Source organism: Podarcis erhardii, assembly GCF_964252035.2.
Source record: "Podarcis erhardii genome assembly, chromosome: 10".
Taxonomy (NCBI): Eukaryota; Metazoa; Chordata; class Lepidosauria; order Squamata; family Lacertidae; genus Podarcis; species Podarcis erhardii.
The window spans coordinates 5,717,618-5,731,345 of NC_138500.1; the positions used below are offsets into that span (position 1 = coordinate 5,717,618).

At 48.7% G+C, this 13,728-nt stretch overlaps 1 protein-coding gene and 1 long non-coding RNA gene across 2 annotated transcripts in view; both read right to left on the reverse strand.

Annotated features, from left to right (window-relative positions):
• Positions 1-651: 651 nt before the first annotated feature.
• LOC309352077 lies at positions 652-1,109 on the reverse strand. The gene is made up of 2 exons (XR_014161090.1): positions 1,042-1,109; positions 652-780 (listed from the first exon to the last, which is right to left on the reverse strand). It is a non-coding gene; the product is annotated as an uncharacterized lncRNA (long non-coding RNA).
• A 4,715-nt stretch (positions 1,110-5,824) lies between these two features.
• The window catches only part of LOC309351805 (uncharacterized protein), a 50,475-nt gene continuing 42,571 nt past the window's right edge, over positions 5,825-13,728 (reverse strand). Inside the window, exons 17-20 of the mRNA XM_081879788.1 lie at positions 11,153-11,247; positions 10,158-10,236; positions 8,873-8,981; positions 5,825-6,391 (exon numbers count right to left, since the gene is read on the reverse strand). Coding sequence (XP_081735914.1) covers positions 6,318-6,391; positions 8,873-8,981; positions 10,158-10,236; positions 11,153-11,247 — 357 coding nt within the window. The 3' untranslated portion in view covers positions 5,825-6,317. The remainder of the gene's footprint in view (positions 6,392-8,872; positions 8,982-10,157; positions 10,237-11,152; positions 11,248-13,728) is intronic.

Genomic DNA, 13,728 nt, shown 5'->3' on the forward strand with positions numbered 1-13,728 from the left:
GGCTGGCTTCAGCACAAGAGTTTATCCTGAATGGTGGCAGGAAAAGGATATAGAGAGCTGCCCGAGTACCATTTCTGTTATGCCTGACAATGAAGGAGTTAACGGAGAAAGAGAACTGTGAATAAGCTGATGCTGTTTTTTCTTTCTCCTGTCGCAAGTGTGTGTATGTGTGTTTGTGTGCATGAGAGAGTGTGTAAGTGAAGGAGGATTGGGAAATTCATGCTCTGTGCAATAGCTGTTATTATCCGCTAGTTTTTCTTACGTAGATAGGGGGCTTGCCTCTGCTGGCCTCCCCAGTTCTTGCTTCCACCCCCTGCAAGTTGGTTTGTTTTAAAACCCCATTCTATGGCCTGTCTTCTTCCTCCGAAACAAAAACCTTCATATTAACTGCTCCTTCATTTGCAGGAAATGCCATGTTGTCACCGCTGCGTTTCTGTTCTTCTTTAGCATAGGCAAAATGCCTGACATTTTGCTGTGGACAGTATTTGCCTTTTAAAAAAGAATGCTGGAAAAGGAAACCATGTCTGTGTCTTAACTGTTGTGTTCCAAATGGCTGCGGAAATGTCCTGTAGAATGTATACCAAAACAGCCATCAAACCAAGCGTCATACCTAGCCTGAGAAACTGGCTTTTTAATTTTTGTTTTTTTAAAAAAACAACTGTACATGAAATATTATTGGTAGTCCTTGTCAAGTTGTCTTCTTTAAAATTCTGGTGGGAGTATCACAGCTTTCTTTGGAAGTGGATAGGAGCTCAATGCTGTACAGCAGGGGTTGACAAGCTTTCCGTATTTTTCGCTCTATAAGATGCACCAGACCACAAGACGCACCTAGTTTTTGGAGGAGGAAAACAAGGAAAAAAATATTCTGAATCTCAGAAGCCAGAACAGCAAGAGGGATCACTGCGCAGTGAAAGCAGCAATCCCTCTTGCTGTTCTGGCTTCTGGGATAGCTGCACAGCCTGCATTCGCTCCATAAGACGCACACACATTTCCCCTTACCTTTTAGGAGGGAAAAAGTGAGTTTTACAGAGCAAAAAATACGGTAATTTGCCTGGGCTGGATCGGTCCCGCAGAGATTCCTCCGTGGGCTGGATTGCGTGCGCGGCTGAAATTTCTGGCGTCTGCGCAGACACAATTTCCAGCATCTGTGCATGCACAGACACGATTTCCGGCACTGCAAAAGCGAGTCCCCATGCCATGCTGCGCCAGTTTAGTGCAGCGCGTCGGAACTCACCAAGCGGACGTCAGTTCTGGGGTGGCTCGTGGGCCGGTTAAACGGCCTCTGTGGGCCGCAGGTTGGCGATCCCTGCTGTACAGTATTCCCATGTAGCATCAAACCATGGATCTCATTCCCTGTTTCCCCCTCCTCATGATCCAGGATTTCCAATTCTGTTTTAGCAGCAAGCTTTCATTGTGTTTCAACATTTGAGTAGCTGGGACCATGGTTTGCCATTCCCACCAAACCATGGTTTTCTAGGTTAGCAGATGTAAGCCATTCTTGGCTGTTGGGACGCTGAGACAGACCGGCTCCCTGCTTGACCAGGATTGTCAAGTCCTGGATTGTGGAATGAAAGGGGTCTTTGAGCTGGTGTGGTCCTTGAGCATGTGGCACTAAGCCATGGTTTGTTAAGCAGGTGAGCTCAGTCCATAATCTCATGTCCCTCTGCCTTCCAGTCTTCTGTATCTGAAGTCATTCACCCCTCTTGTGCCTTGCATTGCCTCTTCTTGAAGCACACCTGAGGCCTGGTTCATGGAAGCAACAGAATCATGCCCGTACCATGCGTTCCTGAGTGGCGTGGGGCTCTGTTATCTATTTATTAAATACTGTCCTCCCATCATAAGATCTCAGGGTGGTTCAGAGAATAAAATACAGGGCAAAAGCAAGTAAATAATGAAAACAAAACAGCATTAACAGCTGGATAACGGTTCCATCATTCATGATCATGCTGCCCAGGATTTATGAGAGATTGGTTCCAGCGATGTCTGGATAGCCACTGGTTTTCCAAACCCTGCCTGACATGTTTGAATAGTCCTCTGTGATCAAGGCAAATCGCACATACCTTTGCTTTGCTGTTTGTGTTCTTTATGCTGGAGTATTCAAGTGTGGAACCCCCTTCTTCCTGCCTGAAGGGGCAGGAAGTTTTCCTGTGACTCTACTGCCTCTATCAAATGGCTGTGTTCTGGCGTCATTTAGACATGCAGGATGCAAGCTCAGCTGAGAAGCAGCATGGCTTTCAATCTGTACTTCCTCAGGTGCAGAGAGAGAGAAACCCTAGCTAGAGGAAGTCTAACCCAGTGGCAGGGAAAAGGTTTTGTATTTTATTTTACTGTCTTACCTTCCTGGCAGGACCCACAGGTGAAATTCTGATGAATATATGCTCTTAAGTACTGTGGACCTCCCATTTTTCAAAAGCCAAGCCGTAGATCCCCTACTTTTGAGAACATTGACACCTCTGTGGCAGTTTTCGTCCTGCGAACGGTGCCACAGTACCCTCCAACTTGTCCCAGCACAAAAATGGGGTGCACATCTTCAGCGCCGCACTCCGAAACCAGTCATGTGACCTTTGTGGGAGCACAGCCCCCCAAAATGTGAAGTCTGGGACAGCTGATGAGTATGTGTCACAGACCTCCTGGGTGGGTTACGCAGACCCCCAGGTGGTCTACGAATCACCCATTGGGAGCCGCTAACAAGTAACGTAAGCCAGTCATTCAGATCCAGAGAGGCGTGCCTGTCTCCATCATTACTAACATTTAGGAGGAGTTTGAACACATTCCTGTTTAGCCAGGCAATTGGGTCTCTGAAAAATACATTTCCTGGCAACCCTGAGATCACTGAATGGGATAATGCTCTTTGAACAGCTTCTAGAATGCTTTAATCAGTTTCAAAATGTTTTTGCTTTCTTTTCTGTTGTTATATTGCATATCCGTTTGCTACATTGGGCTCCTTGGCAAGGAAAGAGAGATATAAATAAAACAAATATCGTATTGGCCCGAATATAAGCTGCACCCACACATAACCCGCACCTTTAAAATTCAAGGGGGGTGGGAGACAACACTCGAATATAAGCCGCTCCCTTAAAATTCTGCAGGCACTCACACCAGTTCCATTTTACCGTATGTCTGTTTCAGCAGTGATACTGTAAAAGCCAATTTTTGTAAGGTTTTAAATTTAAGCCGCACTTATAACTTCTCACGGTCGGAATTTGGAAAAAAGAAGTGTGGCTTATATTCGGGCCAATACGGTAAAAAACAAACTCATATGCAGTTAGGGCTGCAAATGTCCGAAATCCTGCAAGCCAATGTCAAGTAACGGCGGACGAGATTGATGAACAAAGCGGCTGCCCAGTGGTTGTTTCTGATGGTTCTGTATTAAGTTTGGGAAACTGCACTAGACTTTCATGATCATTCACAACCCCCCCCCCCAAAAAAAAACCACACCACACCACTTTTTCTCTCTCTCAGAGGTTGGGTGGACCAGCTGAGGGGGGGAAAGGTATCATAAGACCTTTTCGCTCCAAAAGACGCACTTGACCATAAGACATACCTACCGTATTTTTCGCTCTATAACACGCACCTGACCATAACACGCACATCGTTTTTAGAGGAGGAAAACAAGGGAAAAAACATTCTGAATGAAACAGTGGATGTATCATTTTTGTGCTTCATGCTGTGGCCACAGACATGTGATCTGATGGTGAATTTGGGCTGACCCAATGCAAAAATCCTGAGAATCCCTGTGCATCCATGGTTTGTAACCACGTTTTTGCACCATTGCAGCCCCAGGCAACAGTGGGTGCGTGATTTTTTGGGGACAGGCTGTAGCCATGGACATGCTATGTGCTCTGATGGTGAATTTGGGCTGACCCAATGCAAAGATCCTGAGGATCCATGTGGATCCATGGTTTGTAACCACGTTTTTGCACCATTGCAGCCCCAGGCAACAGTGGGTATGTGATTTGGGGGGGGGGCAGGCTGTAGCCATGGACATGCTATGTGATCTGATGGTGAATTTGGGGTGACCCAATGCAAGGATCCTGAGAATCCCTGGGGATCCATGCTTTTTAACCACATTTTTGCACCATTGCAGCCCCAGGCAACAGTGGGTGCGTGATTTTGGGGGGGCAGGCTGTAGCCATGGACATGCTATGTGATCTGATGGTGAATTTGGGGTGACCCAATGCAAAGATCCTGAGAATCCCTGTGGATCCATGCTTTGTAACCACATTTTTGCACCATTGCAGCCCCAGGCAACAGTGGGTGCGTGATTTTTTTGGTGCAGGCTGTAGCCATGGACATGCTATGTGATCTGATGGTGAATTTGGGGTGACCCAATGCAAGGATCCTGAGAATCCCTGTGGATCCATGCTTTGTAACCACATTTTAAGTGGGGAGCGAAGGAAAAACAAAGAAGGGACATTAGAGGGGTGTGCAGAGAAGCAGCTGGCTAAGAATGCAGGAGAGGGATTTAACGGGAGGGAGGAAAGAAAGGCAAAAGTTTCCCCCCACCCAAGCCAGCCATCTCTCTCTCTCTCTCTCTCTCTCTCTCTCTCTCTCTCTCTCTCTCTCTCTCTCCCCCCTCCCTCCCTCCCCCTCTCTCGCCCTCCCCCCCTCTCTCCCTCCCCCTCCCCCCTCTCTCTCCCTTCCCCCCTCTCTCTCCCTCTCCCCCAGCAGCACCGAAGCTTGCCTGGAGGGGAGGGGCTTTCCCTGCTCTTTGTTCCGTTTCAGCAAACACAGCAACGAAACAGAGGGGGGTGGGCAGTAAGACCCTGAGGCAGAATGCAGGAAAGCAGCCGCTTCCTCTTTTCAGGTTTCGCTTCTCCGTGCAGCGTGCAGCGCCGCGATTTGATTTTTGCATGATTTTTCGGCTCCAGGGACCACACATTCGCTCTATAACACGCACAGACATTTCCCCTTCCTTTTTAGAAGAAAAAATCTGCGTGTTATAGAAGGAAAAATACGGTAGTTTTTAGAGGAGGAAAACAAGAAAAAAAATATTCTGAACGAAACAGTGGATGTATGAATTTTGTGGTTCATGCTGTGGCCACAGACATGTGATCTGATGGTGAGTTTGGGGTAGCCCAATGCAAAAATTCTGAGGATCCATGTGGGTCTGTGCTTTGTAACCACGTTTTTGCGCCATTGCGGCCCCACAAAACAGTGGAAGCGTGGTTTTTTGGGTGCAGGCTGTAGCCATGGACATGCTATGTGATCTGATGGTGAATTTGGGGTGACCCAATGCAAAAATCCTGAGGATCCATGAGCTTTTACCGCCCCTCTCCCAGGCAGCCTTCTTTATGGCGTCCCTTATCTCCCTCCCAATCACTTGCCGATCAGCTGTATCCTTTCAACACTCCCTTCCCTCTTGTTTGCCTTAATGTCTTTTCCTTAGCTGGAGCAAATTTTTGCTCCTCCTTTTCTTCTAATTTCTCTCCTCATTGCTTGTTTTAGTATTCCTGTCTCCTCTCCTTGCAAGTTCGCTGTCTTTACCTCCTCCCTCCCAGGGAGCCTCCTTTATCGCTAGAGTCCCTTATCCCCCTCCTGATCGCTTGCCGATCAGCTGCTCAGCGGCTTTGTTTCAACACCCCCTTCCCTCTTTCAAAAAAAGAAAGCACAATCTGCTTTTCGCCCCTGGGCAATTTGGCTCCAGGGACCACGCATTTGCTCCATAAGACACACAGACATTTCCCCTTACTTTTTAGGAGGAAAAAAGTGCGTCTTATGGAGCGAAATATACGGTATTCCATGACCACACAGCCTCCCTCTTGAGATAAGATGGCGACTCAGAGCTACTGAAAAGAAGTTCAAGAGCCAACTGGGAGACGTATTCAGAAGCGGCATCTTTTATTGTGCTTGGAGTCAAGGCCAGAGGCAGCTTTGCTTGGGAGCACCCTGCCATCACCACCTCGACCACCGCCACTGGGACATGAGGTAGCTAGCCGTTTTGAGCAAACAGAACCCCAGAAAGTCACAAACACAGCGAGAGCCTTCGAGAAAACGGCAGACGTTGGAGCTGTCGGGAATCTCGGACAGTTTTTTGGAGCGTGGAAAGGAGCAAGGAGTTTGCTTGCTTGCTCCCGTCCATCCAGCTTCCAACAACATCCTTCTGCCGTTCCCAGCTCAGCCTCTTCAATTTAAAAACACCCAACGTGTCGGGGAACAAGCTTTGAAGCTGGCAGGAATCTGAGAGAGGCTTCCCACCACCACCTTGAAAAGACGCAGCAGAAAAACCTTCCTTGGTAGTGGCGGCGGTTTTTAAAGTCCCTGAGCGAAAGGCACATTCCGCGGCGGGAGGATGGGGTCCAGCGCGGTGCGAGGCATCAGCATCCGGCGGGAGAAGGAGCAAAGAAGTACACTGCGAGGAGGATGAAGTAAACCATCACCAGCACGGTGCCTACGGGGGGAGAGAGCAGGTCAGCATGGAAAGATTGGGGGGGTCCAAGTCATCGTTTGCATGAGACATCTTTTCTTGGCGATTTGAAGGCCGGTAGATTCACCGGTAGATAAACTTTCACCAGTAGATAAACTTTGCTCACCTTGGGTTTTCTTTTACTTTTTTTCCTTTGCTGATACTTATCAAAAGTCCATACCCAAGGCAAAGTACAGTGCTGCCCCGCAAGACGAACGCCTCGCAAGGCGGAAAACCCGCTATACAAAAGGGTTTTCCGTTTTGGAGGTGCTTCGCAAGACGAATTTCCCTATGGGCTTGCTTCGCAAGAAGAAAATGTCTTGCGAGTTTTTCCGACTCCCCCCCCCTTTTTCTAAGCCGCTAAAAGCCGCTAAGCCGCTAATAGCGCTAATCCGCTAAGCCGTCAATGGGCTTGCTTCGCAAGACGAAAAAACCGCTAGACGAAGAGACTCGCGGAACGGATTATTTTCGTCTTGCGAGGCACCACTGTACTGTTTTTTTCACTCTATAGGACGCACCGGACCATAGGAGGGGGAGAACAGGGGGGAAAAAATTTTTTTCTTCTCCCCCTCTAAAACAAGGTGCGTTCAAGGTGCGTTCAAGAGCAGGTCAGGGGACAGTGCAAAGGCTGCGTGCAGCCTTGCCGCTGCCCCCCGAGCTTGTGGGGCTGGCGGTGGGGGGAAGCGCTGCTTTCCCCACCGCCAGCCTCAAAGATCCCTGAAGCCTTTGGAGCACAGCTGCACTCTAAAGGCTTGAGGCTTCGGGGACAGACTTTCAAGCCTCTGCGGGGCAGTGGGGTGCCTTCACCCCGCTGCCCTGCGGAGGCTTTGCGCAGCCATCCCAAAGCTAAAACAGCTTCAGGCTGCAGGCTGCTATTTGCAAGCCTTGGGAGCCTGGCGGGAACTCCCGCCGGGCTCCGAAGGCTTGTGGATAGCTTCCTGAAGCCTGGAGAGCGAGGGGGTTGGTGCGTTCTGGATTGCACTTTCTTGTAACTTAGGATCTGCTGATAAAGGGCAGGCCATAAATTCAACAAGGCTTATTCTGCATCCAGTGTGCTCCCACTGCTAGATTATTTTTTAAAGCCGCACACACGATGCACGACCCACGATCTATACTGATCATGCCGTTTCTGAACAAATCCTGCTGTTGGATGATTCCACCCGCCCAAAAAAACCGCAGCTTCAATCCAACTAGAAAACTTAAGCCATATTCACTTTGTACTGTGTGAACATTTGAGACGGCCGCTGCGCATGCACAGATGAGCACACCTGCGCAGATGACAGGTTCATGGCCAGAGGAAACCCAAAAGGTCCTGTGCATTGGCAAAGGCATCCCTTGGGAGGTGACAAACTTCGCACTCGGTGAAAAACTTGAAATGACTTTGCTGCGTTTTAAGCTGCTGATGTGAACATACCCTTAAAGGTAAAGGGACCCCTGACCATTAGGTCCAGTCGTGGCCGACTCTGGGGTTGAGGCGCTCATCTCGCTTTATTGGCCGAGGGAGCAGGCGTACAGCTTCCGGGTCATGTGGCCAACAGGACTAAGCCACTTCTGGCGAACCAGAGCAGCGCACGGAAACGCCGTTTACCTTCCCGCCGGAGCGGTACCTACTTATCTACTTGCACTCGATGTGCTTCCAAACTGCTAGGTTGGCAGGAGCTGGGACCGAGCAATGGGAGCTCACCCCATCGCGGGGATTCAAACTGCTGACCTTCTGAACATACCCTTAGGTAAAGGTAAAGGTACCCCTGCCCGTACGGGCCAGTCTTGACAGACTCTAGGGTTGTGAGCTGATCTCACTCTAGAGGCCAGGAGCCAGCGCTGTCCGCAGACACATCCGGGTCACGTGGCCAGCGTGACGAAGCTGCTCTGGTGAACCGGCACCAGTGCAGCACACGGAAATGCCGTTTACCTTCCCGCTATAAAGTGTACTGTACTGTGTCCAGTTCTGGGCACCACAGTTCAAGAAGGACACTGACAAACTGGAACGTGTCCAGAGGAGGGCAACCAAAATGGTCAAAGGCCTGGAAACGATGCCTTATGAGGAACGGCTAAGGGAGCTGGGCATGTTTAGCCTGGAGAAGAGGAGGTTAGCCATGTTCTTGCACTACTTGCACTTAGGGGTGCTTTCGAACTGCTAGGTGGGCAGGAGCTGGGAGCGAACGACGGGAGCTCACTCCGCCGCAGGGATTTGAACCGCTGACCATGCGATCGGCAAGCCCTAGGCTCTGTGGTTCAACCCACAGCGCCAACCGCATCCCTTCTGAACATACCCTTAAGATTGCTTAAATCTACGATTCCCAGCACCTGGAGATGAGTGGCGTGGAGATTACATTTTGAATGTCCTTTAAAGGTTACAGCAAGTACACAGCCCAACTTAGCTCAGAGGCAGTGGTCTTCTGGGTCCGAGTAGCCCCCCCCCCCAGCAGGCAGGACTGGAACTTGCAGCTCGTAAGCCACCTTTACCTTGGAAGTAGTCACACTTGCCATCCATAAAGATGTAATTCATCAAGACCACGCTGAACATGCTTGCATAAACATGAAGGTCACTGAAGACCAGGATGAAGTCTGTGGGCTGGAAAGAACAAGAATAAGAATAATAAGTTTTATTTATACCCCGTCCTCACCAGCCAAGACCGGGCTCAGGGCAGCTAACACCAAATATAAAAACAATTGATTTGAAATACAGCTTAAAAACAAAATTAAAATACAACATCAAAACATTAAAATGCAGCCTCATTTCAGTGGAAACTCAATCAAAAACTTTTTGGGGATGAAAACATCAAGTCTTCACCAAGGCTAACTATCCAGACTGGTCCTACGTGGGCCAGAAAAAAGCCAGGGAAGTCCCCAAATAGGAGTTCCATCACAGAAGGAGAAAGCAAAAAGGAAAGAGGGGAAGGGGATCAAGTTGATTCCAAGCCAAAGGCCAGGCGGAACAACTCTGTCTTACAGGCCCTGCAGAAAGAAATCGGATCCCGCAGGGCCCTGGTCTCAAGAGGCAGAGCGTTCCACCAGGCCGGGGCCAGTGCTTAGAAGGCCCTGGTTTGCTCATTTCTATATACAGGGTGCCTACATTCTGCATGGACTGGTTGCATGGCAACACGTGCAAATGGCTTTAGATACCTATGAGGTCCATAAAGTACCATACAGCATATATTCAACACAAAAAAACAGTGACAGTTTGTTGTTGACAAAGGACAGCTGGACATAGAAAGGGCCCCATTACCTTCAGTAGCTGAGGGCCTCATCATTTAATGTATTTTTAATGGGAGGGGTATAAATAATAAATTATTATTACAGTGGTGCCTCGCAAGACGAAAAGAATCCGTTCCGTGAGGCTCTTCGTATAGCGTTTTTTTCGTCTTGCGAAGCAAGCCCATTGACGGATTAGCGGATTAGTCCTATTAGCGGTTTAGCGGCTTTTAGCGGATCAGCTTATAAGCGGCTTAGCGGCTTAGGAAAAGGGGGGGAAAGGGGGGCGAACCCGCAGGAACTCACAAGACATTTTCGTTTTGTGAAGCAAGCCCATAGGGAAATTCGTTTAGCGAAGCGCCTCCAAAACGGAAAACCCTTTCGTCTAGCGGGTTTTCCGTCTTGCGAGGCGTTCCTCTTGCGGGGCACCACTGTATTATTATTATTATTATTATTATTATTATTATTATTATTAACCTAAATCTGGCCCTGCTTGGGGGTCTCTTTCAACACCATAATATGACGATACAAGGAGGTTGGGGAGCCCATGACTTACATAGAAGACTGTGAAAAGCACCAGGATGGGTATTTGCAGCATGCAGACCTGGACCGCAATGCAGTTCCCAATCTCAATGCTGGAAGAGAGAAAGAGACAGGAGGGAGGGGAGGTGAATGCAGTTGTCAAAAATCCCCTCCCCGGATACATAAGGACCCCAACCGCCTTGCTGTTTCCCGCTACCCGGTTAGAAATCGCCTCCTGTAGCATAGATTTCCAAAGGTCCCTCTCTGACAGGATGGCAAAGGCACCCGCCACAACGCAGGGGGGGTCATGTTTACATCGCAGAATCCGCACACGGTTCCAGGGTACCTCAGGGATCACCTGAACCCTTATACTATCCTAGCTTGGTCGACGAGATCATCTGCAGGTGTGTTGCTGGTCAACCCCAACCCCCCCAAGTTGGCAAAAGCTCGTTCGACAACGGAACACTGATGTCATCGGAACAGTCCTGTGGAACACTATGCCACTGCAAATTCAGCTTTTAAATGCCTCCCAAAAGCTTTCCCGCTCCACTGGGAGATGACTCAAGACAACTACATCCTTCCCAAAATGGCTAATTCAGGCATAGGCAACCTCGGCCCTCCAGATGTTTTGGGACTACAACTCCCATCATCCCTAGCTAACAGGACCAGTGGTCAGGGATGATGGGAACTGTAGTCCCAAAAACATCTGGAGGGCCAAGTTTGCCTACGCCTGACATAGATGGTGCCACTGGCTTTAGCGCCCTCTACTGCCAGCCTCCGAGTTTTCTGCCCAGTGAGTTGTAGTTTCAGCTGAAAATGGGTGTCTTGTTTTTAACCTTTTAAATGTTTTTTGTTGCATGCTTTTATTGCTGCAAACTGTTTTGAGATGTATATATATTGGGCTGAAAAAATTGGGTTTTCCTTCTTCACATCCGCTGCGACCTGCACCCCGGTTTAAAGAGGAGGAGGAGGGCATATTTAAGGAATATTTCTTGGGGAACCCCCCGGGCTAGGCTTCCATGGACCCACCTGAGGCTGAGGTTGTTCTGCAGGGCAAACTGGATCCCATTGACGATCTCTGGAAGTTCTGGCACCATGGCAAGGATGGTCACGCCAATGAAGTGCTGAGGGAAGGAGAGACGGTCTGGTTATTTGGTTCTTTAGCCGATTTATAAGCTGCTCGCTCCGAGCAGTGCAGAACTTCAATATACTGCATTTTTCGCTCTATAAGTCATAGAATCATAGAATCATAGAGTTGGAAGAGACCACAAGGGCCATCGAGTCCAACCCCCTGCCAAGCAGGAAACACCATCAGAGCACTCCTGACATATGGTTGTCAAGCCTCTGCTTAAAGACCTCCAAAGAAGGAGACTCCACCACACTCCTTGGCAGCAAATTCCACTGTCGAACAGCTCTTACTGTCAGGAAGTTCTTCCTAATGTTTAGGTGGAATCTTCTTTCTTGTAGTTTGGATCTATAAGATGCACCAGACCATGAGACGCACCTAGTTTTTGGAGAAGGTAAACAAGAAAAAAAATATTCTGAATCTCAGAAGCCAGAACAGCGAGAGGGATCGCTGCGCAGTGAAAGCAGTGATCCCTCTTGCTGTTCTGGCTTCTGGGATAGCGGCACAGGCTGCATTCGCTCCATAAGACGCAGACACATTTCCCCTTACTTTATAGGAGGGAAAAAGTGAGTCTTACAGAGCAAAAAATACGGTATATACACAACGTGATAAAATAGGGTTCACCCACGCCAGGGGTCGGCAAACTTTTCCAGCAGGGGGCCTGTCAACTGTCCCTCAGACCTTGTGGGGGGCCGGACTATATTTTGAAAAAAAAATATGAACAAATTCCTATGCCCCACAAAAACCCAGAGATGCATTTTAAATAAAAGCATACATTCTACTCATGTAAATGTCCTTCCCGGGGGGGGGGGGATGTCTGTATGAATCTGTATTTTATTCCGAATCCATTTTATGGGTCGTTGGACCCAGTGGCGTAGCGTGGGTTGTCAGCACCCGGGGCAAGGCAAGTAATTTGCGCCCCCTAACCCCCAGATGTTGCGGCCGGCCCCCCCGCACCCCCACGCTACGCCACTGATTGGACCGCAATAAAGATTATTATTATTACCCATGCAAAAACACCAGGCAGGCCCCACAAAAAACCCAGAGGTGCCTTTTAAATAAAAGCACACATTCCACTCATGTAAAAACACCAGGCAGACCCCACAAATAACCCAGAGGTGCATTTTAAAGAAAAGGACACATTCTACTCATGTAAAAACACGCTGATTCCTGGACTGTCCGGGGGCCAGATTTAGAAGGTGATTGGACCAGATCCGGCCCCCAGGCCTTAGTTTGCCTACCCAGGGTGTAGGATAGTCAACACTTCATGACATTCTCCACCAAATCACTGACTTTCCCCTCCTAGGATCAGCCTGGATTTGTTGGGAGTCACCCAGAGTGGCTGGGGAAACCCTGTCAGATAGGTGGCATATAAATTATTATTACAGTGGAACTGCGGTTTTCTAGCATGTCGGAAGCCGAATGATTCGGAACCCGAACGCCGAAAACCCGGAAGTAATTGCTTCAGTTTTCAAACGTGCCTCGGAAGTCAACCAACTTCTGAGGCATGTTTCTCAGTTTCCCCCATTGAACTTGCTGGCAGCCCATTGCGCCTCAGTTGTTGAACGTTTCGGAAGTTGAACGGTCTTCCGGAATGGATTACGTTTGACAACCAAAGAACTGAAGTTCCACTGTATCAATATTATGATTATGATTATTTCCTCACACCAATCTCCTTTTCAGAGTTAACCTGGTTCAGAGAAAATCCAGACCAAGGGAGCAGAAAGTGTGGGGAAATGGCAATTACGGGAGAATGTCATGAGGCAATGCAGAAATACTTACAAAAATTAAAACGCCTCCTTGCGTTACTGATATATCGTTCAAAGACTGATCATATACTTAAAGACCCGTAAAACAATGCTAACGGCCCAATGACAACACCGTTTCAACGGCATCTCACATAACTTTAAAAAGAAATTTAACAAAAATAATCCTAAAATAAAATAACCCGTGTCCAGGGCAGCTGTTTACCATCTCCATCTGGTACGGAAACTCCATCTCCATTCTGGTGACCCGGAAACTACAACTAATCCAGAACGCGGCAGCCAGACTGGTGACTGGGAGCAGCCGCCAAGACCATATAACACCGGTCTTGAAAGACCTACATTGGCTCCCAGTACGTTTCCGAGCACCATTCAAAGTGTTGGTGCTGACCTTGAAAGCCCTAAACGGCCTCGGTCCAGTATACCTGAAGGAGCGTCTCCACCCCCATTGTTCTGCCCGGACACTGAGGTCCAGCGCCGAGGGCCTTCTGGCGGTTCCCTCACTGCGAGAAGCCAAGTTACAGGGAACCAGGCAGAGGGCCTTCTCGGTAGTGGCGCCCTCTCTATGGAACACCTTCCCGTCAGATGTCAAAGAGAACAACAACTACCAGACTTTTAGCAGACATCTGAAGGCAGCCCTGTTTAGGGAAGCCTTTAATGTTTGATGTATTACAGTATTTTAATATTTTTTTGGAAGCCGCCCAGAGTGGCTGGGT